The sequence below is a fragment of the Cynoglossus semilaevis genome, chromosome 6 (assembly GCF_000523025.1).
Source record: "Cynoglossus semilaevis isolate Cse_v1.0 chromosome 6, Cse_v1.0, whole genome shotgun sequence".
In the NCBI taxonomy this organism is placed as follows: Eukaryota; Metazoa; Chordata; class Actinopteri; order Pleuronectiformes; family Cynoglossidae; genus Cynoglossus; species Cynoglossus semilaevis.
In genome coordinates this window covers 4310691-4336386 of record NC_024312.1, presented here as the reverse complement: position 1 = coordinate 4336386, position 25696 = coordinate 4310691, and the positions used below count along the sequence as shown (strand labels likewise).

The 25696-nt window shown below is 46.3% G+C and overlaps 2 protein-coding genes across 2 annotated transcripts; both read left to right on the top strand.

Moving 5' to 3' along the window:
* The first annotated feature begins 1 nt into the window (after position 1).
* LOC103379765 (protein-methionine sulfoxide oxidase mical2b-like) lies at positions 2-18933 on the top strand. Its single transcript, XM_025056315.1, has 39 exons — positions 2-137; positions 624-748; positions 4520-4876; positions 5350-5557; positions 5648-5764; positions 6292-6393; positions 6600-6755; positions 6824-6924; positions 7116-7373; positions 7444-7559; positions 7703-7829; positions 7905-7995; positions 8181-8328; positions 8411-8607; positions 8744-8823; positions 8915-8983; positions 9064-9192; positions 9299-9481; positions 9580-9906; positions 9988-10398; positions 10633-10731; positions 10854-10946; positions 11187-11373; positions 11448-11521; positions 11638-11796; positions 12589-12777; positions 13185-13335; positions 13412-13549; positions 13713-13763; positions 13981-14096; positions 14349-14564; positions 14651-14820; positions 15194-15567; positions 15808-15845; positions 15928-15978; positions 16243-16336; positions 16556-16670; positions 16769-16842; positions 17077-18933. The coding sequence occupies exons 3-39, from the start codon at positions 4613-4615 to the stop codon at positions 17259-17261; spliced, it is 5658 nt and encodes a 1885-aa protein (XP_024912083.1). The 5' UTR covers positions 2-137; positions 624-748; positions 4520-4612; the 3' UTR covers positions 17262-18933.
* Positions 18934-19065: 132 nt separating this feature from the next.
* parvaa (parvin, alpha a) lies at positions 19066-24188 on the top strand. The gene is made up of 12 exons (XM_008311308.3): positions 19066-19376; positions 21185-21274; positions 21420-21490; positions 21601-21703; positions 22106-22246; positions 22414-22588; positions 22784-22803; positions 22979-23040; positions 23154-23222; positions 23309-23410; positions 23600-23672; positions 23838-24188. Exons 1-12 carry the CDS (start codon positions 19241-19243, stop codon positions 23912-23914), a joined length of 1119 nt encoding a protein of 372 aa, XP_008309530.1. The 5' UTR covers positions 19066-19240; the 3' UTR covers positions 23915-24188.
* The last annotated feature ends 1508 nt before the right edge of the window (positions 24189-25696 follow it).

Genomic DNA, 25696 nt, shown 5'->3' with positions numbered 1-25696 from the left:
TCGTGTTCATGTTTCGTGTTGTTATAGTGCTGCCTGCTTTTGCTTAAAACTGGAACTATATTTCCGTAACCTTTCATCTTATCAAAGTACACTAGTGGAAAAAAACTTTGATCTTTGCTCCGCCCACCAGCACTCAGGTTAGTGACTGATATGAAGCTTAATGAATTTAAATAAATTAAATTGATGACGTGCTGATTTGCGTCATTCGTGCCCCTAAATATCTCCTAATTAACAAACGTATATGGTCGACATGAATCAAATCGTTTTATACGTAATCAACAATTTTACAACAAATTAAAGAAATGCTTTAAAAACAGTGCCATTGCAATTTTTCACCGCTAGAGAGCAGGCTTATTAAAGAATTAACAATATATAGAGAGAGAAATGGCAATAAGTACAAAAGGGAGAAGTATATATTTCCAAGTGTAGTTCGTATTTGAACTTGTTGATGAAGTTCCAAGAAAAAGTTACATTTTAGCCAAAGCTAGCTAGAGTACAGTATTAGCTTAGTGACGCTCTGAAGACTTTTATTGTGAAATTGACCGTAAATAAGACGTCTCTCACTCTCTCTCTCTTTTCTTCCCTCTTTCTCCTCCCCCTCCCCCTCACCCCCACTCCTCAAGGGAACAGCTGTGCGGCGGCAGCTCAGAGTCTGGTTCTGTTTCAGTGGTCCGTGGTTCCGGATTATAAACGCTGAAGTTCTGTGAAGTTCGGTGTCGGCTCTTGTTCTTCTTCCGCCGCTGTTCCCGTGAGTACCTTTGGTTCAAACACACTCTTTTTTTCCTGCTCTGTCCTCAGTGAGCGTGAGAACTCGACTCAGAGCTGATCAGGAATGTTTTTCCCGGCTGCTCAGATCATCTGACGCTGTGTGGAGCAGCCAAAAGCTGCTTTTTGACGCGCGTCTACCAAGTTTGAATTATTCAACACCGCGGCAGGTGATTTCCCTGCTCTGTGTGTAGGACGCTGTTCAAACAGCCTCCAGGCGGGGGCGTGAGGAGTAGAACGAGTAACTTTAATATAGCCGCTGTCTAACAGCGCGTCCTGTGTAGCGTCAGACCTTGATAATAATATCATTCACTTGTACTGTATTTGAAGGCTTAGTCAGAGGCAACATCTGACTGAAGAATTCTCTTGGATGACAAGTGAAACGTGGCCTCATCGTCATCACACATGAGTGACTTCCAGTGCACGTACGTGCTGCTATAATATTATGGTACACTTGAGCAGCAGCAGGTGGATTGATGAAACCCGGTCCGGCCCACAGGCCTGCTCTGGTCTACAGCTGTCCTGGTCTTAGGTTTCAACAATTTATCAAACTACTACAGTAATGGATTTGTGTCTTAATTAGAAATGAGCTCTTAGATTAACGAGTGCCCTCATCGGTGATTTGAGACCCTCCCTGAAAGATTCAGGTCTCACTGGAGCAGAACAGGTACCGAGTCTTCAGGTCTCTGTTTGGAGGGTAACGTCAGGACAGACCATAATCACTGGGAGTCTGGCTGGGAGTTAAATCAAGCTCTGGCCTGTGGCCTGGCGTGGAGACGGACTCTTACTTCCTGCTGCTGGGCTTCGAACCTCCCCACGTTAGTCAGGGAAACCTTCCTACTTATCTGGGCCACGGTGGCCGAGCTGAAGCTTCCTGGAATAAGTGGTTGACTTTTAGCTAGGAGTAGGGGTGAGATGGGGGAGGAGTGGGGGCGGCGGGTGTCACTGCATGTCTCAGCACCAAGGACAGAAATACACCAGGGAGCTGAGTGTCACTGTGGGCTGCTGATAGGACGCTGGTGTAGGTGCTGGAGGAAGGGCCCAGAGCAGAACCAACAGTTCTAGTCCAGAGAAGATTGACATAAACTTACCGACGGAGCAGTAATGGACCCAGAACTTCTTCAGAGTCTCCAGGTTCAGTCTTGCCGTTAGTCCTAACCAACATCAGGTCTACTGCTGCTCCACCGCCCCCTGTGGGGGAACTTGTGCGTGTGTTCACATCATTAATTGGACCAGACATCGGTTCTGACATCTGTGTTTGACCCCTTTGCTTTTTCTTCAGTCATGACACAAACTGACCACCTGAGGCAGTAGTGGACCAGCAGGTCCTGTGTCCCCTTAAACTAAAAACATGGATTTTTTTTCTCCTGGTTACTGGTCACTGAGAGTCATAACCATGTATGTTATATAGACCAGCGGTCCCCAAACCCCAGGCCGTGGACCGGCACCGGTCCGTGGGTCAGTTGGTACTGGGCTGCACAGAAAGAATGCATAACTTACATTATTTCCCTTTTATTTATCAGCTGATTCTGAACGATGTTTTATTTTGAAAAAGGACCAGAGTTGTAGATGTTTTTCTGTTGGCTGAGTGACGTGGGGGAACGGGGCTGCTCTCTCCCTCTGGGGGAGGCAGAAGTATGTGATAAGTGGGCTGCCCTCCCTACCTCCCTACCCTTCCCCACCCCATCCCTCTTATCTGTAGTGTAAGTATAGGCGTGTGGTGGAGTGGTCTGATGAGGGACGTAGATATAGAAGAAAAAGAAACTTCCTGTCTGAGAAGCTGTGCTGCAGTGGTACGGCACAGAATAAACTAAGGAGGAAACGGAGGAGGAGGACTTTGACTTGACTTTGTCAACTGTATAATAGTTTGGAGCTGGTCTTGTTCCAGGACAATCTGTCCTCTCACTCTGTCCTAACGCTCTGTGCTTTCACTCTGTCCTCTCACTGTGGAGTGTTGATCTGACGGTGGACGTCCTCAGAGGTCTGTAGACCAGTCTAACTGGACTATATCACTGTCCTGGAGCAGCCTCTGTTGTTGTGTCCCAGATCCCAGCTCGTCCATTTCTGCAGAGTAAACATTGACCCACGGTTACGTTTTGTCTCTTTGAACCCTGTTGTCTCTTTGTCTCTTTGTCTCTTTGTCCTGCCTCTCGGTTTCTCACCTGTCGGATGACTTTCCTGGAGCCTCAGGAGACAGTAACCTGATGTTAGACCTCCACCTCAGCCTGACACTTCCTGTCTCGGCCTGAGAACTGGTCTCTGTGATGGGTCCAAGCAGACTGAGACATGCCAGTGAATCGGTGACAGTAGGTGGCAGTAGTGATCAATAAAGTATTCCCCTGTGGAACCCTGTAGGCCTTTAGTTTTCTATAGCTGTGTCGAATGGACTTATTGTCATTAGCTGCTCCGATCTCGTTGTTGGATGACATTGGACAATGTTGGATGCTGAAACCTTCCGGACCTAAGTCCTCGTCTCTAACCATCAAAACCAAAAGGATGGGTCTGAACTAGTGTGGTACTTTGACAGAACCCAGACTGTGTGGGTTTAGCAGATTCAAAGACCAACGTCCCTGTAGGTCTTGTAGAACTGCTTCCTGCTTTTTCACTCCCAGAATCCCCCTGTGCATGGTGTCATGTGATGATTGACATGTCTCAGGTGCTGTTGTCCACAGCTGAACGACGTAGCATCACTGTTTTCTTTTCTTTACTCCTGGATCAGTGTTTCCTGTTGGAGTCTGACGCTGTGACATCAAAGTGTCTGTTTGGACGTGTGTGGACTTTTAGGAGTGTGTGTGTGTGTGTGTGTGTGTGTGTGTGTTTGTCCCCAATGACGCCAATAGTAATTGAGAGGCTTCTCACTGCTGCCAGTTAGCAGAGACTTGAGACCCCCTATGGGCCACTCAAGGTCTTAACGGAGTGTGTGTGTGTGTGTGGTGTGTGTGTGTGTCTTCAGGAAGAACTGGAACAATTTCAAAGACCAACGTTTTAATTTCAGTCACATCAAATGAAATTTTCAGGTGATTTTGTTTCACAAGATTTGATCAAACGTGTGTGTGTGAGTGTGTGTGTGTGAGCGAGAGAGAGAGAGAGATTGTGTGTGAGTGATCAGGATATGATACCTTGACAGAGATGAGATCCAGAATGTTCTGGGGTTGCCCTTTCATGACCTTTTCTACTGTAACAAATAAAACAGACTGTTAGAGACTGTAGTGAGGCCAACCAGGAAGAAGCTGCCGTCCCCTGACTGTCCACTGGAGGGCGTCTTCTCTTATTATTGTTTTGTGATTCCCAACCACTGTGCCTGCCCCCTCCACCTGAATCTGTGGCCTCGGCAGGTCAAGGTCCAGGTCCAGGTCCAGGTCCAGGTCCAGGTCCAGGTCCAGGTCCAGTCCTGCAGATTCTCCTTTCAGTCTGAGCGTAATCCTATCAGCCACCACTGTATCTGTGTGTGTCTGTGTGTGTGTGTGTGTGTGTGTGTGTTGATGGTTGTTGTCAGTCAAAGCCCGGTCCCTGACTGTGTTTCCGTAGTAACTCCTGACAGAATGCAGGAGGTGACACTGGAGTCTCGGTGAGGTCACATGTCGCCCTCTGCAGGTTATTTTCAGAGTCTGACATTCCTAATGTTGGGAATGTGACTTCCACTGAGTCAAAACAGGAAAACATGAAATATGAAACCATTTGAACTGCAGTGGTTAAAAATGAACGTCTGAGTAAAAGATTTCCATTCATATTTATCATTTTTTCAACGTTCCAGAACCTTCCAGTCATGGAGATGAATGCATGATAGGAGTTAAACCAACAGGACGTTAGACCAGACTCTGGACACCAGGGGTCTCCATTGTCACAGATGGGTGAGACGGAGGACGAACGCACGGCTCAGGCCAGTCAGCTCTTTGAGAACTTTGTCCAGACGTCCACCTGTAAAGGGACGCTGCAGGCCTTCAGCATCCTCTGCAGGCAGCTGGAGCTGGACCCTCTGGACTACAAGAACTTCTACAGCTCTCTGAAGGTCGCCGTCAGCTCCTGGAAGGTCAAGGCTCTGTGGACCAAACTGGACAAGAGGGCACAGCACAAGGTCTACAGCCAGAACAGAGCCTGTGAGGGAACCAGGGTAAGAGGGCAAATAAGAAACCCCAGCACAGGACCAACCAAGTCCTGGTCCTGGTACTTGTTTCTAACCTGTAGTTTTTATTTTTTTTAGCTGCTTTTGTGAATTTGTTTTGTGATTTGAGCTCCTTCCAGACAAAGGTTAACTGATCCTTTGTCTTACATTTGTTCTAACTTTGAATTACCTGGAGACCTAAAATGTTCTGCTCCTCTGATTGGTGGTTGATGCTTGTTCATCAATAACTGTGTGGAGAACTTGTCTGTTAACACCACCATTACAATATGTCAGTCTCTGATATCCAGCAGGTGGCAGCACTTTGCTGGCGCAGATACGTACACAGGCTTTTATCGTCGACTTCAGTCTGAAGTCCTGAAGAGTTTTTCTGCTTCTGTCACTAAAACATCAGTGTCTAGTAGTCTGATGTAGTCTGATGTAGTCTGATGTAGTCTGATGTAGTCTGATGTGACCCCACCCAGTGCCTGGTCATCGGTGGAGGACCGTGTGGTCTCCGTACAGCCATCGAGTTGGCGTTGTTGGGCTGTAAGGTGGTGGTGATTGAGAAGAGAGACACCTTCTCCAGGAACAACGTCCTCCACCTGTGGCCCTTCACCATTCATGACCTCAAGGGCCTCGAAGCCAAGAAGTTCTACGGCAAGTTCTGTGCCGGCTCCATCGATCACATCAGTGAGTACTCCTGTCGACCGGGCGCTCACACCCACTTCATTCAGAATACAGTAATCAGATTACTGTAATCTGTGTGTGTTCCCTCCACAGGTATCCGTCAGCTGCAGCTCATGCTGCTGAAAGTGTGTCTGATTCTGGGAGTAGAAGTTCATGTCAACGTGGAGTTTGTCAAACTAACGGAACCTCCATCAGAGCAAACTGGTGACGGTGAGTTCAGTGTGTGTGTGTGTGTGTGTGTGTGTGTGTTCTGCATGTTTTACCTCTGTACAGTGGGTACAGGAAGTGACCAGAACTGATCCATCACTGAATTGAATTCATTCATATTGACTGTATGTTGGAGCTGTTGGTGCCCCCTGCTGACACTAGTAGAAATACCTCCGACTCACTGATACAGTTGCCCTTTGTTTGAGAACTCTACTGCACCAAACAAACCAAAATCAACTATTTAAACTGCCTCTCTGATGCTAACATGATGCTATGCTAATATCACTAAGACGTCAGATGTCCTGGCACTTCCTGCCTCCAAATAGAAAATAAAATCAAAAAGGTAAATAGTTGTTATTCCTCTAACCTTTCTGGAAATAGGATCTGTGTTTATAAAGTTTGGAACAATCTGATCATGTGACCTGAAGGTGGACATTTGTCCAGCCTTGACCCCGCCTCACCACTCCCTGTGTCCATGACGATACTGTCAGTGACAGTGATCTGGTCCTCCTTCATCCTTTTTCCTGCAGGTCCTGGATGGAGAGCTCAGATCAATCCACCCTCACATCCTGTCTCCGACTTTGACTTTGACGTCGTGATCGGAGCTGATGGACGCAGATCCACACTAGAGGGTGAGAAAAACAAAACCTGATTTAAATTTGATCCGACGTGTGGTTCTGGGAGTCCAGACCAACGGATCTGTTCTTATGTTGTTGTCCAACTACGATGAATGTCCATTCTTTACAGTCTTTTTCCCTCTAAATGAGATCCTAGTTTGACCAAGCGCCTGGACTAAGATACTAAGTTTCTCCCTCATTGTCTTTTTCTTTATCGACAGGATTCAGTCGTAAAGAGTTCCGAGGGAAGCTGGCCATCGCCATCACGGCTAACTTTGTCAACAGGAACACCACGGCCGAGGCCAAGGTGGAGGAGATCAGTGGCGTGGCCTTCATCTTCAACCAGAAGTTCTTTCTGGAACTAAAAGAGGAGACGGGTGAGACGAGACCAAAGTTTCTGTTGTTCCTCTCACTGTGTCCTCGTCTGAACGAACATGTTTTCTAGGAATCGATCTGGAGAACATCGTGTACTACAGAGACAACACGCACTACTTTGTCATGACGGCGAAGAAGCAGAGTCTGCTGGACAAAGGCGTCATCATCAATGTGAGTGTGTGTGAGTAACTGGGTTCATTCGTTTAGTGTAGGAAAAGTCAGAAGAAAAAGTGCTTCTGGAACCTTCTGGAACCCTAATGGTGGAGCTGGAAACCAAGAACACAAATGAAGTGAACAATGTTGTCTGGTTTGGCATCGAACCTACCATTAGCTGTGCACCTTCCTTCTCCGTCCTTCCACAGGACTACATTGAAACAGAGCGACTGCTAAGTCTTGACAACGTGGACCAGGAAGCCTTGCTGTCCTACGCCCGCGAGGCCGCTGACTTCGGCACCAACTACCACCTGCCGTCTCTGGACTACGCCATCAACCACTACGGCCAGCCGGACGTGGCCATGTTCGACTTCACCTGCATGTACGCCGCCGAGAACGCTGCTCTGATCAGGGAGAGACATGGACACCAGCTGCTGGTGGCCTTGGTGGGAGACAGTCTCCTGGAGGTAAGGGTTCAACAGTGGGCTCCTGACCTTGACCTTGACCCCGGTGACCTTCTCTGTCCTCTGCTCACAGCCCTTTTGGCCCATGGGTACAGGCTGTGCTCGGGGTTTCCTGGCAGCCTTCGACGCGGCGTGGATGGTGCGAGGCTGGGCACAGGGACGGAACCCTCTGGAAATCCTGGCAGAAAGGTACCAGACAATAAGATCCAAACCAGCACGAGTTTCTAGTTCAGCCAATCAGAAGTCATTAGTTTGATGACTAGTTTCTGTGAATCCGATCAGCTGATTGTTTCTGGTTAGTAGTTGACCTCTGACCTCTGTTCTCTCTTCAGAGCCAGTATTTACAGACTGCTGCCTCAGACCACCCCGGAGAACATCAGCAAGAACTTTGAGCAGTACAGCATCGACCCGTCCACGCGGTACCCCAACCTCAGCGCCAACTGTGTGAAACCACACCAGGTCAGGACCCGGGTTTATGGGATGTCTGAAAACCTGCTTCCTGTTTTTCTGAGTTTGGACTTCTCTTTCTCTCAGGTTCGTCACCTGTACCTGGATGGTCTGCAGGGTTCCTCCAGACTGGCAGGGGGCGGTCACACAGGACGGTCAGTCAACCGGTCCAAGGGAGGTATGTTATCCAGATGTCTTCTGGCTAATATCTAGATTTGGCTGCACCGTAAATCCATCTGTGCAACATTCGCTGTGCGAAATCAATCAAGTAATTTCACCCACAACCCATGATGTGTTGGTCAGATGAGTTCCATGTCTGGACTGTTGATTATCTACGGTGAAGTGATAATGGTTCTCCTGCAGAGTCCGAGGTTCGACCCAGCCGTCTGCTCAGCTGGTGTCAACGACAGACGCAGGGCTACAGAGGGGTGGAGGTCACCAACCTGACGTCTTCGTGGAGGGACGGCCTGGCTCTGTGTGCTCTCATTCACAGACAGAGGCCAGAACTCATGTAAGAACTCCAGGAACCATAGCAGTACGTGAGAACCTAGAGTTCCTCCTGACATTCTGTCCCGTCTTTCTGACCCCCCCAGTGATTACGAATCGCTGAACGAGGACGATGTGGCCAGAAACAACCAGTTGGCGTTTGACGTGGCGGAGCGAGAGTTTGGAATCCAGCCGATGACCACGGGGAAGGAGATGGAAGCTGGGTCAGAACCGGACAAACTATTGATGGTTCTCTACCTGTCCAAGTTCTTTGAGACCTTCAGGAACTCGTCACTCAACAACGGTCAGAGTTCTTCTCTCCTCCTACTTTTCTTCTGTGCTCTCTTTCTGTGGTCACATGTTGATAACGTGTCTGTCGTCATGTGACCAGTTTCCTGACCAATCACTGATGGAGGATTGTGCTGTTTTCTTTTCTGCAGGTGTAGAAGAGTTGGATGAAAACGGAGAAGGTTCTTCACAACAGTCCAACATCATGCTGCTGAGGAAGAGGACACCCAGGGTGTGACCTTTGACCCCTGACCTCCCTCTTTAACTCTTTGGTGATGATTGACTTTTGCAGGTGAATCAGCTGATGTTCTGTCTTTTCTCAGGAGGACAAAACGTCAGACGAGGATTCGACGAAGAAGAGACGACGGAGGGGAAACCGTTACCTGACTGAGGTTGGTGTCTCAGTGTCTCCGTGTCTCTCTGTGTCCCATGAAAACCCTGCTCATGTCCTCACACTGGGCTGTGCTTCCAGCTGTCCTGCCACAGCATGCTCCCTGCTGGTGAGGATGGAGAACTGCGGGAGAACAAGGTCCGATCCATGGCCACACAGCTGCTGGCCAAGTTTGAAGAGAACTCCTCCACGACGCAGACCCGCACTAAGGTGAGGAGAAGAGACGTGAGGAGAGAGGAGACGAGGGACTTCTCCTGCCTCTTGGTTTCGTCACTTTGTTTTCATTATTTTCTCTCTTTATCTCCTTTCCCCTCAGTTTGATCTGTCCTTCTCTCCTCCTCTCTCTCCTTCCACCTCTCCTCTTCCTCCCCCAGAGGAGGAGGGAGAGGCTGATGTGGAGGAAAAGGAGGAAACAGAAAACCCTCGTTTTGCCAAACCCAAAGAACCTCCTCCTTCTCCTCCTTGTGCTTGTTCAACCCCCGCTCGCCCAAAGTGGCAGGTACTGTAGCTGTTCCTCCTTTTTCACTGCCACCTCCTCCATCCAAACCCTCCCCCACTCCTCTCCTTCTCTCTGTGTCCTCCTTCCTCCCTTTGCAGCCTTCCATCTACCTTCGTTTGTTGGAGAACTCCAGTTCTTCTAAACCTCCTCGGAGCTGCAGTCGTTCTCCTTCTCCTTCCTGCTCTCAGAGCTTCACTCCTCCTCGCTCGCCCAGTCCTCCTTCTTTCCCAGAATCCACCTCTACCTGTCTTTATACTCCTGATCAGGTGGAACCGTTGATGCTGAACAGTTCCCACTCTGACCTCCAGAGGGTGTCTGCTGGAGAGTTTACCAGGAGGAGCATAAAGGAGAGAGCTGACCTCCTCTCCTCCCTGTTCCCTGGGTCCAACAAACCTCCTTCTTTATCTTCTCTGTCTGACTCAAAGGTTCTGTGTTCCACCACTCATGACATGAACCCCCCCCCATTCTTTTCTTCCTGTTTCATCATTTTTCCTGTGTGTCTGTAGGTGGCAGCATCTACCTCTATATTTCCTCCCCCATCAGTTTCTGTGTCTGAGAACCTCTTTCCTGTGGTCCATCCTGTTCCTGACCCCACTGTCCACACAGGCTTCGCTCCTCTGTCCTCCTCCTCCTCATCTTTCTCACACCCTCCCAGACTAAAGGACAGACATCCCAGCACCGCCCCGTCTGAAGGGTCAGAGTTCAGCGTCGGTCAGATCCGACCTCACTCCGACTTGACTGAGAGTAGAGACAGTGGAGGAGGTGACACCTGTGGAGGTGTGTCTGTGCTGCAGGAACTGTCTGTGACTAAGTCCAGAGCCTGTGGAGATAGTGGTGAACAGACTGACCAGGAGACAGACGGCGGTGGTGACGGTGGTGGTGGTGGTGGTGACTTGGCTGAACCTGATGATCTGAAGGTAACAGTCAGATCACTGTTGAATAGTTCTGTACTTCTCTGACATCATCATCATGATCAGCCAGTGTCAGTGCAGCAGTCCGGTCTGTAGACTAGCCTGGTCAGGACAGACAGGACAGTCCTTTAGACTAAGAACCATCAGTTCCTGCAGGAACTCAGGAGGGACTTTGTTGATTTTTCTCACCTTAACTTTTTTTTCCCTCTGAATCACATTTATCTTGTCATGCTACTTCAGTCCAGTAGAGGTGCTGGTGACCACACCGGGAGGGTAGGTCAAAGGTCACTGGTTCGCTGTGAGAGCTGTCCAGCTGGAGCTCCTGGTTACAGTAAAGAGGTAGAAGATGACAGTCCAGTCTGAGCACCTCCTGCTGCTTCTCTTCTGTCCTTACACTTCTGTCTCTGTCTCTGTCTCCTTCACCTCCTCCTCGTCCTCCTCGTCTCTGCTGACCCTGTTAGCGAACAGTTGGGAAAGTGTCTTCATCCATAGACGCCAAAGCTCAGCTGCTGGCCCTCCTCTATGAGACTGACCACAGGCCTGGTAACGCCCCGGTAAGGTGCCTGTGGCAGCTGCAGGAATCTAACCCTCAACTCATGCTTTCTGTGTCCTAACAGTCCTCCACAAATGGGACAATCGTGTTGAGGGTTTTCGGGGGGGACCAGGAGGGTCTGGAAAACCTTGAATATTTTAAATATTTTTGTTCTTTTTTAAAAAGGACAGAACTACAGAAAAATTCCAAAGACGGAGACAAATGTGTGTGTGTGTGTCCTCTCCTTGTCTGTTGTCTTCAGTGTGTGGTGCGCAAGGACTTGGGGGGAGGACTGGGGGGCAGTGACGTCTGTCACTTCTGCACCAAGAGGGTGTACGTGATGGAGCGGCTCAGCGCTGAGGGATACTTCTTCCACCGCGAGTGTTTCCGCTGTGACGTGTGCAAATGCACGCTCCGTCTGGGGGGGCACACCTTCGACTCTCAGGAGGGTGAGTTATTTTATGGAAATGCTAACTAAAGAGCTGGTGTGTGTCTGTAATATTTTCGTCTGCTTCCTCGGCAGCAAAGTTCTACTGTAAGATGCACTGGGCCCAGCGTCAGTCCAGCGTCCGCCCCGGGAGAGCACGGAGGACGACGGTGAGACCGACCTAGCGCTGGACCAAAGAACTGTTTTTTTTTATCCATCAAATAATAACTGAGGTGGAAAACGATGAACTCACCTGTAATCATCGTCCTGTGGTTTTGGATTTCAGAACCATCCAAGTCCTGTCACACCGTTGGACAGTGGAGGCTTCTCTGACTCAGGCAGTAACAGCAGCAGCAGCAGCAGCAGCAGCATCGTCCCAAAACCCTCCTGCAGGTCCCCTGGGTTTCTTGCTTGTGTGGGACCTGAGCTGGTCGAGGCATGCTGCGTGTGTGTTGCCTGGACAGCTGGGGAGGGAGGGGGGGTTTGCTGTTTTTTTTTCTGGGACAGTAGACTGCTGGTCTAGACCAGATTAGGGGTTAGGGGGGGTGAGCTGGTCTTTGTCGGTTCTGGGACAGTAGACTGCTGGTCCAGAACCAGGTAGCTTCTAACTGTGGGGAACTCACAGTACAGTTAATGTCTGACCAGACGTGCAGTGTTGTTGCATTGTGTTACTATGGCAACCCTCTGGTAAATCAAAATCAAACACCTCATGGTCCAAACTCCAAGTTGACTAACCAGGACTCACTCATTCACTCCAGACCATGTGCCGTGCATCCAGACTGAACAGTTTTATTCCTGTGGTACCGACTTTGAACCAAACTGAACCTAAAGTCTCTGAATGAAGAAACAATGTTTTTCACCAAAACTCAATATTTTTCCATGGTTTCAGTTTGATTTAGAGTCAGTTGTTCTTGTTGATTTGTTTTCTCAGCGGTTTCATTTTTAGACCACTCCTTGAAAACTCTTCATGTTGTTTCCTCCTTAGTTCCACTAACTCCAACTCCTGCACTCACTGATTGGCTGAGTCCTGTGGTGCTGATGATTGGTCAGATTCTCCACATTTTGGCCGTGCTAACCTGCGCTAACCTGCGCTAACACTCTGACACTGCTGTTCTCTAACCTCACAGTCGGACAACGTCCAAAACCCTCTGCACTTCCTGTCCTCCCTCGCTTCACTTCCTCTCTGACCTCTCTTGTCCTCATGTCTGTGGTCTGTCTGTGGTTCCCTCTGTTTCAGAAGGACAGCTCCCCTCACCTGAGGCTCTGTCCAGACCTCTGTCCTGCACCTCCTAGACTTGGCCTTTCTCCTCTGTTCTTTTGCACTCTCCCAGATGACGTTTCCTTGGCTGTGATTGTCTATGTTCTGGTTCTGGTTCTGGTTCTGGACGCAGACTTCCACAGCCTTGTTTTTACTCTGACAGCCACTGTAAGGTTGACTTCATCATGGTATTAATGAGCTGTAAATATGTAAAGAAATAAATCCACTTGATTTCATTCATAATCTGCTCTGTTCAGTTCACCTTTGAATAAACCTGGATGTTTGATATCGACTTCACTCCCTTCACTCACTCCTTTAACTCACTCCCTTCACTCACTTTTTTAACTCACTTCCTTCACTCACTTCACTCACTCCACTCGTTGCTCATCGTTGCTGTTTGAGTTTCTGACTCTGTGTTACGTTTGACACCCCCCCGCCCCACCTCCTCACAGAAACGTCTTTATTTCTTCATCCTCGTAAACATATTTCCCTGGAGTCCATGATGTGAATGTTGGATGGAGAATATCTACAGACAGAGAATAGAACTTGATCTCTTCCAGCACCAAACCCTGTAGAAAATGTCTGCGTTTTCCCTCCAGCTAAGTCCGGCAGCGCTGCTCTCTTCCTTCACGTGTTGGTCTCCGGTGTGTCTGTCCACACTGACCACTGTCTTCACACTGGCTGCCTTTAGGAGTCGGGACTGTTCCGGTTTGTCTGCTGGCCTCGGTCAGTGATGTTATCATGAGTCAGGCGTGTTTTCTGCCCAGGATTTGAATCTTTTTTCTGATGTCACTGTTTGTAGGTGCGGCGTCACATTTCACATCACATAAACTTGATGGCAGAATGAAAAGAGTTCCTGAAGACACAGAGATGGACGTGGACACTGAGGACAGTGACACCTCAGGATCCAGGGACCAGAGTCAGGAGGTCACCAGCAGAGGTCAGTGTGAGTGCAGCGGCTGCTGTAGTAATGTTGGAAACCTCTGATCTCCAGGTGAAATGACTGACTTTTAGCCACTGTGCTGCCCCCCTCTGGTGAGGCACAGCTGTCAGCAGCCTGTCCTCCCTTCTTTCCTGTTTAATTTGAGCTTTTGTTTCTGTAGAGCATGATGATGTCAAACACAATCATCGATGGAGAAAGAAGATTAAAGCTGGCAAGTCCCTCAGATTCTTGTTGCACCTTCTCTGCACAGAGTTTCTTTTTTCTTGTTGCACCTTCTCTGCACAGAGTTAAATGTCCTGAACACAAAAAAAAAAAAATTTCTGCCCCTGTAAAATGTCCTGAACACAGTGTATTTTGCAGAAGAAAAAATAATTCTGCCCCTGTAAAATGTCCTGAACACAAAAAAAAATTAAAATCTGTTTCTGCAGCATTCCCGCTGATGTTCATCAACCCTTTCCATAGAAGTTCACCTGTGGACACAGTCAGACCAGAGACGGTTCCTGAGTCTGACTTTGAGGAGATCACATCTGCAGAGCTGGAAAATGTAAACACAACAAAGCTACAAAATGACATTTTATTACTGCAATACCAGTATGTAACACTAGGTTTGACATAGCAGCTGGTTGGGAACCACTTCACTAGATTAAATGTGAACCTGTGGAATACAGACCCAGCAGGTGGCAGTAATGCTGCCAGTGACGACCAAAGTGGCGGACTTGGGTCCGTGGGGTTTCAGGTTCCAGTCCAGCAGCTGCCATGTTACCTCTGAGGTGCTCTGTTTATGTCTTTGTCTCAGAGCTGTGAAGGTGGACGTCAGATGTCTGCAGACCTCCAGGGTCAGCCAGAGGAAGAAGAAAACAATGGTGGACAAAACTCAGCCACCACAAAGACTGTATCACCTCCAAGGACTCGCTTAAAAATCTCTCGTGCCCAGAAGGAGAAGCTCCTGAACTGGGACTTTCATGTAGCAGCAGAAGAAGCTGAGCAGACGACGCAGCAGCTCAAGAACCAGGTGAAGACTCAACTTTTTAATCTGGCAATAAAGTTCTGGACACAGAAGACGGTTGTCATACCAGGAACATTTTATGTTTTTATCAGGTACCAGCAGAGGCATCTGTGAATGAACCTCAGACAGACCAGGACCAGAACCAGAACCAGAACCAAAGCTCCAGCTCTTTCCACTCAACCTTCCAGATTATCACCAATGCCTTTAGGAGAACGTTCAGTGTGACCAACAGGTCCAGCAGTGTCAGCAATGGAGTGGTCATGTGAGCTTGTTTATCAACAACAACCTTATCAACAGAATTACTGTAACAACAACGTAACAACATTACAACATGACAACGTTGTGTTCAACACCTTTAACCTTTTGACACATGAAAAAAACTTTGTGTTTTCAATATTGGTGTCAACTCTGTGCTAATATTTGGTTATTCTTAGCTAACTTATTGCTTCTCTGCAGCTGTTTCTAAAAGATAGCTCTCAGTTATCTTTTGACTAACATATTTTTACACTTTACTTTCCCTAATTTTTAATTTGTAACTTGTTTTGGCTAACTTTTAGCTATTTTGTTGCTAACCTGTAGTCATTTCTGGGCTAACCATTTTTTATCTTTGTTCATAAGATTTTACTGTTTTTCAGGAGAGCCAAATGTGACGGCAGCGGCAGACCGAGGCCGGTGTCACTGGGAGCCCTCAGCTTCACCTCCGCCTTCAGTGTAGCCTCACACTCTGACCAGGAGACCAACACCGAGGAGAACCCTAATCCCTGCTGGTCGTCTGCAGGCTCCAGTCACGGGAGTGGAGCCCATGACCTGCCAGCTCTGCTGCAACAGGTCTCCCTGAAGAACCAGAGAGGGTCTGGAGGAGTTCCCCCTGATGACATGGGTTCACTGCCCCGTAGGAGAGTGGATCTGTTCTCCTCCTTGAGACTGAGGAGGAGCAGGGAGTCAGAGAGTAAAGGAAAGGAGGTGGAGAAGGAGCCCACAACCATGTTTAGCAACTTGAGGAGCAAAGGTGAGAACAGAGAGAAACTGTTTCAGGGTGTCGTGATCCACAGATGGAATGATTTTAGCTTCAGAAAGAAATAATCTAAAGATAGATATAAACAAATATATTGATAATATAAAATAATAATTATTAAGAAAACTATTTATATTATTCTTATAAAAATGGGTAAAATTCAGTTGCAGACTGGTAACATGGATTTTAGAGGAAATGATTTTATCTTGTTTTTTTTGTTTTCTTTAAATCCAGAGAATCTGGAGTCTGAGGAAAATGAAGACGTGTCTAAGGTTTGTGTCGACTCCAACGTCTGACTTTGGAAACACACTTCATATCTGTGAAAACAAGTGTGTGTGTGTGTGTGTGTTCCAGGTGGCCCAGCAGGTCAAGAGAGAAGAGCTGAAGAGGCTTCACCGAGCTCAGGTCATCCACTGTCTGCTCCCAGATTAGATTAGATTAGATTATGTTATGTGTTATATTAGATGTGTAGGAATTGAACTGGAACTGTTGAGGTACTGTTGGGATAAAACACATTTTACTTGATCAAAGTATTGAACTGGAACTGTTGAGGTACTGTTTGTTCTATTTGAGATAAAACACATTTTATTGAGCAAAGGAAAAGAAGAAAATAATGAAGACCAACGTTAATGTCAAAGTTCTCTGTGTGCGACTCCTTCTGTCTGACAGGCGATCCAGAGACAGCTGGAGGAAGTGGGGGAGAAACAGAGGGAGGTGGAGGAGAGAGGAGTAATACTGGAGAAGGCCATCAGAGGAGAAGCAGGTACAGAGGACCAGGATGGTGTGAAAACCTCCCGTTTCTCCCTGATCTTCACCACCATCATCTTCATCTTCTCATTGATTGCTTTGGTCTTGTCCTTGTTGTGTTTACTTTGACCGTGAAGCTGACGTACTGTGTTCTGTTCTTCTCCTCCTTCCAAATTATTTACTCTAACCTCCCATTATACTCCTCCCTGCCTCCCCCCCACCCTCCACCTCCCAGGATCCTCTTCCTCCCAGTTGGACCACAGTGATGAGGCCCAGCTCTATCAGTCCTGGTTCAGACTGGTTTTGGAGAAGAACAGATTGGCACGATATGAGTCTGAACTCGAGGTTTTGTGAGTGCCTCAAATGTTTGTGGTGAAAAGTGTCCAAGTTAAGTAGTCAGTAGTTCATCTTTATCTCCAGTAGAGGTCACTCATTCCTTCTATTTCAGTGCTCAAGAACTTGAACTGGAGGACAGACAGTGTCGACTGCAGCGAGAGCTGCGATCCCGGATGGCGACGGACGGTGAGAGGCGTTAAAGTTTTCCAGAAGCAGCTTGTGTTAATTATGACGTCACAGTCTGTGGCGTGGACGACCACGTCCACCTGAAAACCAGGCAGAGACGTCACAACACAATAGCCTTCAATGCTAGATCCAGCCTGGTGGTTTACCTTCCACTGGCCTGAGACTCTGACTGAGTCTAATCAAGGATTAAAAATGATGTAGCTGGTTTATGAAACTCCCCTTTTTCCCCCCCAGACACTGAAAAGAGTGCCACGCAGCTCCAGGAGGAGCAGGAGATCCTGACGGAGATCATGAGGACAGTGGAGAAACGGGACATGCTGGTCTCAGCTCTGGAGGAGCAGAGGCTGAAGGAGAAGGCAGAGGACAGAGACCTGGAGAGTCTGGTTCTGTCCAAGGGCTATGAGTTTCACTGGACGTAGGTGATGACAGCTAGACATTAGTGGACACTGGACTTCCCCGAGGACAGAGGTCAGAGGTCAGAGGTCAGGAGACCCTGGACTGTCATGGTCTGAAGGCTGAAGCAGCTCGGCTCAGCTTAGCTTCATGTGTTTACAAGTACATATCACACATCAACAAACTGGGAGGGACAGACAGGTGGGACCGACAGGAGGGTCAGACAGAGGAGGGGCAGACAGAGATGAACCAATAATACTGCCCCCCTCAGGCAGAAAGTGTGAAGTAACCAGGACAGATGGTCATTGGTTGTAAAGTGAGGACGGTTTTGAACATGTTTCACACTGGAACTTTAAAGAACTCTTGTGTTTTAATTCATCCTCAGGGGAGCCTTTCATGTGCTACACGCTGGTGTTAAATTGTTGTGTGTGTTTTGTGTGACTCACTCTTTGGCACTGTGCTGTTGTTTATTTTTATTATTATTATTGTCATTTTAATTTTATTCTTTATGTTCTGAAACACTCAAGAATTTTCTATTGAGACCCAAACAGACACGGAGGAAATGACGTCGTTGTTATGTTGACGAAGACGTTCTGCTGCTGTCACTTTAAATCTGCTGCTGTGGTGGTTGTCAGGGGCTGCGATGTCTCGTTTTTCTACTGATTTCATCCAAGTCAAGCATAGGATGAAATTAATAAACCACCAGAGGGCGACACTTCTGCTTACTTCATTTACTAAATGGAACGTTTATTTATTTTATAACGGACTCACTCACGTTTTGTGAACTTCCTCTTTTAAAGACGTACCTGACAAATACTTCCTGGCCATTACGTCTGGGTCATGTGACCATACGTTGTCAAAAACCATGTTCTGTTCGAAGTCGCCCTCTGGTGGTTCACCACTGCTTGGACAGGTTCCCATCTCCATGTTTGTATTTGTAGTCTATTATTGTGACGTGAACATTGTTGTGTGTACTGCGTGCCCTACGTGGACTCGTCTGTGTGTGTGTGCGTGTGCGTGAGAGCTCGACCACACTTATTTATACCGTCACCGTTTACACAAAGACTTGTTTCGTGTGCTTTGGTTTTTATGCTGATTTTATGTTTTGATTGGAAACAGAACCTTTAATAAAAAGTTTAATTTAAAATATTTTTATGACATTTTACAGGCAAGAAAATAAAGTCATCGTTGCTATTTTATAGGATGACGTCAGTAAATAATATATATTAAAATGTATTTATTATTAAATGTTAAACATAATTATTTGATCGTTCTGATTTTTAAACCAGATTAAACCGCTTTAGCGTGTTCTACGTCACGTAGAAAAGGAATAAATGACAAACGTCACGTCAAAACTAGAACATTCTGATGTAAAACAATGTCAAAGTCATCACTGAAAATCACATGAAAAAGAAATAGAAAATAGAAATATATAATTCACCGCAGAACAATAGAATTGCCGTAGTTCTTTATGACTACATTCACATACGTTTATGATGACGTAATCTGTTGTTTAGCGCCTAAATAATGTACCAGTAATGAACATTCTAGAACGATTCTGGACTTTTAACATATACAAATCCATGAACGTTATAGTTGAAGAACAACCAAACTGACGTCACCGCAAAAGTAAAAACAAATCAAGAAATCAATGAAAAGTCAAAAATATCAGTGAGAACAGTTTTACTAACCCTGTTACTGTGTTTTATTTTATAATTCCTTATTTTTTTAAAAACTTTTTAAAAACTCGCTGTGTTTTATTTTATAATTCCTTATTTAAAAAAAAACTTTTTTAAAACTCAACTACGAACTGCCCACGTACATGGGGGCGTGGTCACGGGCGGAGCCTCATCACAAACTTCGGGAGAAATGTTTGGAATTCCGTTTCCGCTGTAGGGAGTGGACACTGATTTTTTTTCCCTCTATTTGACTGTTTTGCAGTTTTACCCTCTTCTGCTCGGCCGTTTTCTGTGGATTAACTCGGTTATTTTCGGTCGTGTGGACAATGGCCTCCTCGCCGCAGAAGTCTCCTTCTTCCCCGAAGTCCCCGACTCCCAAATCCCCGACCTCCAGGAAGAAAGACGACTCATTCCTGGGGAAACTCGGCGGAACTTTGGCGAGAAGGAAGAAGGCAAAAGAAGGTCAGTTACAACCTGTCACAACACCATGTGAACTCGCTGTAACTAACTAAACTAGTTAACTTTAACCAAAGTAACTATTAACGAGTTCGGTCTGTGGTTCAGCCGATGACTGCGGAAGGTAACCTCGCTGTCAGTCAGTAAAGTTCCACACCTGGGAGTTAGAACGGGACAAAGAATCTTGATGCGCAACCAGTGCGTGTGTCCGTGCGTGTGACGACATCGGTTTCCATGTAGGGAATAAAAATGTGGCGAATCCACCAGCATCCACCACCCCTCCCACTCCCCACTCCCGCCCTCCCCCAGCCGTCACCACACTCTGTGACGTCACTCTTCCGTCTTCACAGCAGCAGTGATAAATAATAATGTTGACCAGGTTATTAAGTTTACATCTGTACAATTACTGCAACTGGATTTCCAGTTGTTTATGTTCAGGTGTGAGTACAGTCAGAACAGCTGTTGATCATCTACTGACATGTTGTAGTTTGTGTAAAACGACTGCAGTATACATGGAACATTCTGTCATAACAGAGACAGACAGAGAGAGAGAGAGAGAGACGTTGGTCCTAGAGACCAGGAGAGGATGCTGGAGGACGGAGACAGACAGACATGGGCTGTGGAGCGCTCTGCCCTCCAGGTAGGGTAGAAGGACAGCAGCAGCAGCAGTGCATCTGTCATCATGTTCTACCTTTAGTCAGTGCTTTGACAGTGTGTTGTTTTGATGCTAGCACAGTGATTCCCAACCTCTGTGCCGTGGAACACTGGAGTGCCGTGAGAGATTGTTAGCTGTGCCGTGGAAAATTACCCAATTTCACTTAATTGGTCACAAAACTATTATTTATTTATTGCAAATTATTTTTCTCTGTTCATCAATGCGTGACAGGCTCTTCTGCTAGGTGGCAGCAGATGGTTATTAAAACTAAAAAAAAAAAGATAAAATTCCTGCCAGTATGTCAGAGTTGTCGTCAACTAAACAGGTGTACATTTTTAGTGCATTTAAACTAGATAAAAATATGTACATTTTTAGTGCATTTAAACTAGAAAAAAAAAAAATAATAACGATTAACAATATTTCATTAAATTTACTTTTTGTTTGGTGGTGTACCCTGGGGTTTTTCCTGACGATGTGCTGTGGCTCAGAAAAGGTTGGGAAATACTGTGTTAGCACGCAGTGATGAAGGAGGAAGGAGGGGAGCAGAGGGAGGAGATGGAATCTGTATGTGTCATTTGTGTTGTTTTCCAGATTTGACATTGTTACATTTTGACTGGTGGTGTGAGATGTTTAATATGTGTGAGTTCACAGAACAGTTTACTAGAACTGTAGTGATGGTGTTGATGAGTTTGAAGAGAAACACGGTTGGAGGGGGTGTGAGGGAGGGAGGGGGCACTCTGCAGGAATATTCAACCCCCTGCACATGTAGTTTTCACTGGTTGCTGGTGTTGATTGAGAGGATGTTCACATCAACGCACACACACACAGATCAGCCGCCTCCACAGGTATCTAATACACACCTCACTCTTGGTTCAGACCTGCTGAGAAACAGGAAGTGACAGCAGTAGTCGTGGCTATGACATCAGCTGCTCAGTACAGAGGCTCTGCTGTGTTGATGGAAGAGTTTAATTCAAACCAGTGCTGTGAACCAGTGAACCGATGGTCTAGTGGACCGATGGTCTAGTGGACCGATGGTCTAGTGGACCTTCTTCATTTGGTCACATGCTCGGCCTGTTGTTCCGACCACAACAATCAAAGTGACAGATTGGTCCTTACCTCTGTGTGTTTCTGCCTCTCTTTCTCCCTCTCTCCCTCCCAGTGTCTGAGCTTCAGGAAGAAGGGATTAATGCCATCAACCTCCCCCTCAGCCCCACCCACTATGAACTGGACCCTGAAGACACCATGCTGGGTGAGAGCTTCTCCTTACTTTACACACACAAACACACGTTCACACTGTAGTCTGAGTGAAGACATTCAGACCAGTGAGTGACATCACTGTGTCAGAACCACACCCAGAACATAAAGATACCTTCTGTTTTCTACTCGTCCTCCAGAGGAGAACGAAGTTCGTACCATGGTGGACCCTAACTCCAAGAATGACCGTAAACTGCAGGAGCTGATGAAGGTGATGTCACTGATGGTTCTAGAGCAGAAGGATCAACATCTGGACGTTGTTTTCAGACGTCTGGCTGTGTGCAGAGGTTTGAGTCCCCAGTGCTGTGCTCCTCTCCTCAGGTGCTGATCGACTGGATAAACGATGTCCTGGTTGGAGAGAGGATCATCGTCAAGGACCTGGCTGAAGATCTTTACGATGGTCAGGTGCTGCAGAAGCTCTTTGGTGAGGAAGTGGACCACACTTTTCGTTAATCCACTGTTTAGTCAACTATATTAGCAGCGTTCTTGTAACATTGCGCTTGTCTTTTAATGCAAAACGCTTGGTCTCCAAGTGGTGGAGAACTGCTCGCCACTTAAATAATAGTAAATAGTAATAGGTCTCCAAGTGGTGGAGAACTGCTCGCAACTTTGTAAATAATACGTTGTTCATAATCAGATAATGAATAAAAGGGAAATAATATGTAAGTTATGCATTCTTTCTGTGCAGCCCGGTACCAATTGACCCATGGGCCTGTGCCAGTCCGCGGCCCATGGGTTGAGGACCACTGTTTTAAGGTGTTTAGACACTGTTCCGTGGACCAGGTTGTGGTGGACTCAACATGTGTTTTCTCTCTCTGTTCTTCAGAGAAGCTGGAAGGGGAGAAACTGAACGTGGCCGAGGTGACCCAATCAGAGATCGCCCAGAAACAGAAGTTGCAGACGGTTCTGGAAAGAATCAACGACTCCCTCAAACTGTCCACCAGGAACATTCGCTGGAACGTGGACTGTAAGAACCACTGTCATCAGTGGTGTTGTTTGTCCAGAAGGTGGAGCTGTTTCAGTTTATGTGTCACATCTCTAATTTATTTATTTTTGTTTGTCCAGAAGGTGGAGCTGTTTCGGTCTATGTGTCACATCTCTAATTTTTTTTTTTTTTTTTTTCTTCCCTTTTAGCTGTTCATGCCAAGAGTATAGTGGCCATCCTGCACCTGCTGGTGGCGCTGTCGCAGCACTTCAGAGCACCCATCAGACTCCCAGACCATGTATCCATTCAGGTGGTGGTCGTTCAGAAAAGAGAGGGGATCCTCCAGTCCAGACAGATCCAGGAGGAGATCACCGGCAACACAGAGTGAGAACCTTAAATACTGACTCACAGTTTGGCCTGTCTGTTCTGAACCGACCCCGACTCTAACACGGTCCTTTGGTTGGTTGTAGCGGTGGACAGTGTTCTGGTTGTTCAGTGACACTGACCAAAGCTCAGTTTTTATCAAACGTCCCACAGTGAGACGTGTCCTCTTACATTTGTCTCCTCTTTTTTTTGAAGGGCCTTTTCTGGCAGACATGGTGAGTTCTTTTGACTTATCCTTTATCATTTCAGGGTTACTTCAATGTCAAAGTTCAGTGAATATCCCTGATTTATTTTTCCCTCACTTCTTTTTTGAATTCCCTACTTGATGAAAAGGTCTTTGAACATGTAGAACATGTAGAGAACATTTTTGACGCTCATCTCCTTCCACAGAGCGCGACGCCTTCGACACCCTGTTTGACCACGCCCCAGATAAACTCAATGTTGTCAAAAAGGCAAGTGTAACATGGACTCTAACTGGTTTGAACCCTAACCCTTTGACCTGTTGGTAAAAGACTCTACTGTTAGCTTTTTTTTGTTGCTTTAATGCTATTTGTACTTTTTCCAGACTCTGATCACATTTGTGAACAAACACCTGAACAAGCTCAACCTGGAGGTGACAGAATTGGACACACAGGTATCACAAACACCGGTCCTCCATGATAAGTCAGCTTTAACAGACTGTGAGGAGGTTGTCAGTGACTGACACTGTTGCCTTGTCAGTTTGCAGATGGAGTTTACCTGGTGCTGCTGATGGGGCTGCTGGAAGGCTACTTTGTTCCACTCTACAACTTCTTCCTCACACCAGAAAACTTCGATCAAAAGGTAAAAGATGTGACAGACAGTCAGTCTGTCGGTTAGCTTTTTGGTGTTGTACTGACAACCTCCAGCGGCTGCACAAGCCCCTACTACAAGAACCTGGTGGTGTCTGTGACGGTGACGTCCATTCCTGGGACACAGACCAGAGTTTTGATGGAGCCCAAACTGAGGAGGTTTTTCTTCTTCTCTTCTCAGGTCCACAACGTCTCCTTCTCGTTTGAGCTGATGCAGGATGGAGGTCTGGAGAGACCAAAGCCCAGACCTGAGGGTAGGACCTGTGTGTCTGCAGTCACACCTTTATTACTGCATGGTCTGCTTGAACATTGTGGGCTGATTGAAGCTGGTCTTTGGACCAGACCGGGGCCTGGAGCCTTATGTTTCCCCATTAGCTGTGACTTGGTCTCTCATCTTTTCTCAACTTCTTCCCTTTCAGACATCGTCAACTGTGACCTTAAGTCCACACTTCGTGTCCTCTACAACCTTTTCACCAGTTACAGGAATGTAGACTGAGTGCCCCCTGCTGGCCGCATTAGAGAAGTGGACCCTAACAAGATTTCAATGTAACGTGTTGTTTTTTTCCTCTAAACACACGCCCCTTATGTTTGATTCTGCCCAGTCTTTTGTCTGGGGAAAGTCATCACTACACTACAACTCCTTTTTACAGCTAAAAGAAAGTGTTATATTTATTTTTTATTGTATGTTTTCTTTTCATCTTAATCTAATTTTCTTTTTTACTGATTTCTCTGCTCCTTATTATCATTTGTCTTAATTTTCAGTTATTTTTCAACTTTCTGCTCCTTATTATCATTTGTCTTAATTCTCAGTTATTTTTCAACTTTGTTGGATGATAAAAGTTTATAAAATTGGACCAACTTTAAATCCAAAAAATAGTTCACTATATGGACCAACTTTAAATCCAAAAAATAGTTAACTATATATTGGATTAGATTAGACCTGGATGACTGAGAACCCACACAGACCCAACTCCAAAAGATTCCAAATCTAGGTGCTGCCATCTAGTGGTGGTGGCATCATCATTTATCATTTGTCACATTCAGGTAATTTTTTTTAATTTTAAAATGCATCATCATTTTCATGAAGTTTATAAAGTACTTGGTGACAGTTTAAAATCCTTCTTTAGGATTTATTGCAATGACACAAGCTGACCAGAGGAGGCAGCAGCACAGGTCTTATTAGACTGAGGTTGATGTTGAGAAAATAATTAATTGCCTGTCAAATTAAAATGTTGCGAATGCTTTTAAATACAATTGTTATGAAAACATTTTTTATTTTATTTTAACTTTTTTCTTTTATTTTACGCTTTATAATTATTATTTACTTTCATTTTATTCATAATATTTTCCGTTCATTTCTGCCAAACAACTATTTCATTGAGTGAATACATCAGAGTGTTCAATCGAAACTCACTTCTTCACTTTTATGTTCTGTGTGTGTGTGTGTGTGTGTGTGTGTGTGAGGGGTGTGTGCGCGCACTTTGTGTGATGCTTTTTGTCTATTAAACATAAACCGACCGACTGAGTGGTTTAGTTTAGTAAGAGATAAAGACTGAACGATATGGGGAGGACGTTAAGACGTATTTTACTACATTTCTGTTCTGACATTTTTATCAACAGATGAAAAAACATACTGACAACAAGGTGTCTGAGGTCACATCTGAGGTCAGACAGTTGACCTGCAGGTCACTGAGAGAGACGGAGAGAGAATTAATTTCATGTTGATGAACCTGGTCTTAGTCTCATAATAAAACTCACTTCTCTCTGCCCACCAATAATATCGACCCACATTGGCATAATTGTGTAATATCGATTAAAATTGTTATCAGTCTTTCCTCCGATAATCAAAACCGATAACGCGATGCCTGTGTTTCACCCTGATGGTGTGACCTAAAAATCGTTTTGAAGTGAAAGTGAAAGTAAAATACTGTCATCGTGACACGTCACACGGGAAATTAAGTGTTTGGACAATATTGGCAAAAAGTGAATATGGGACATCCCGAGTTCTACCCTTTGTTTTTCCTCATATGGTCTTCAACTACTTTGACCCGAGTGACCCCTAAATTACCACAATTTAAACTCATTCTTGAAAATCATGGACAAGAGTTTTGGTCGCGTCACTCTTTTTCTTTTTTCGTCATGGCAGACCCTCCCCCCCCTCTTTTCCTCTCTCTCTCTCCCTTTTACACACAGGATGACGCCACCCTCTGTTCCCCCTCCCCCCCCCCCCCCTCCCTTCCTCTTTCTCTCTCCCCCCCCCCCCCCCCCCCCCCCCCCC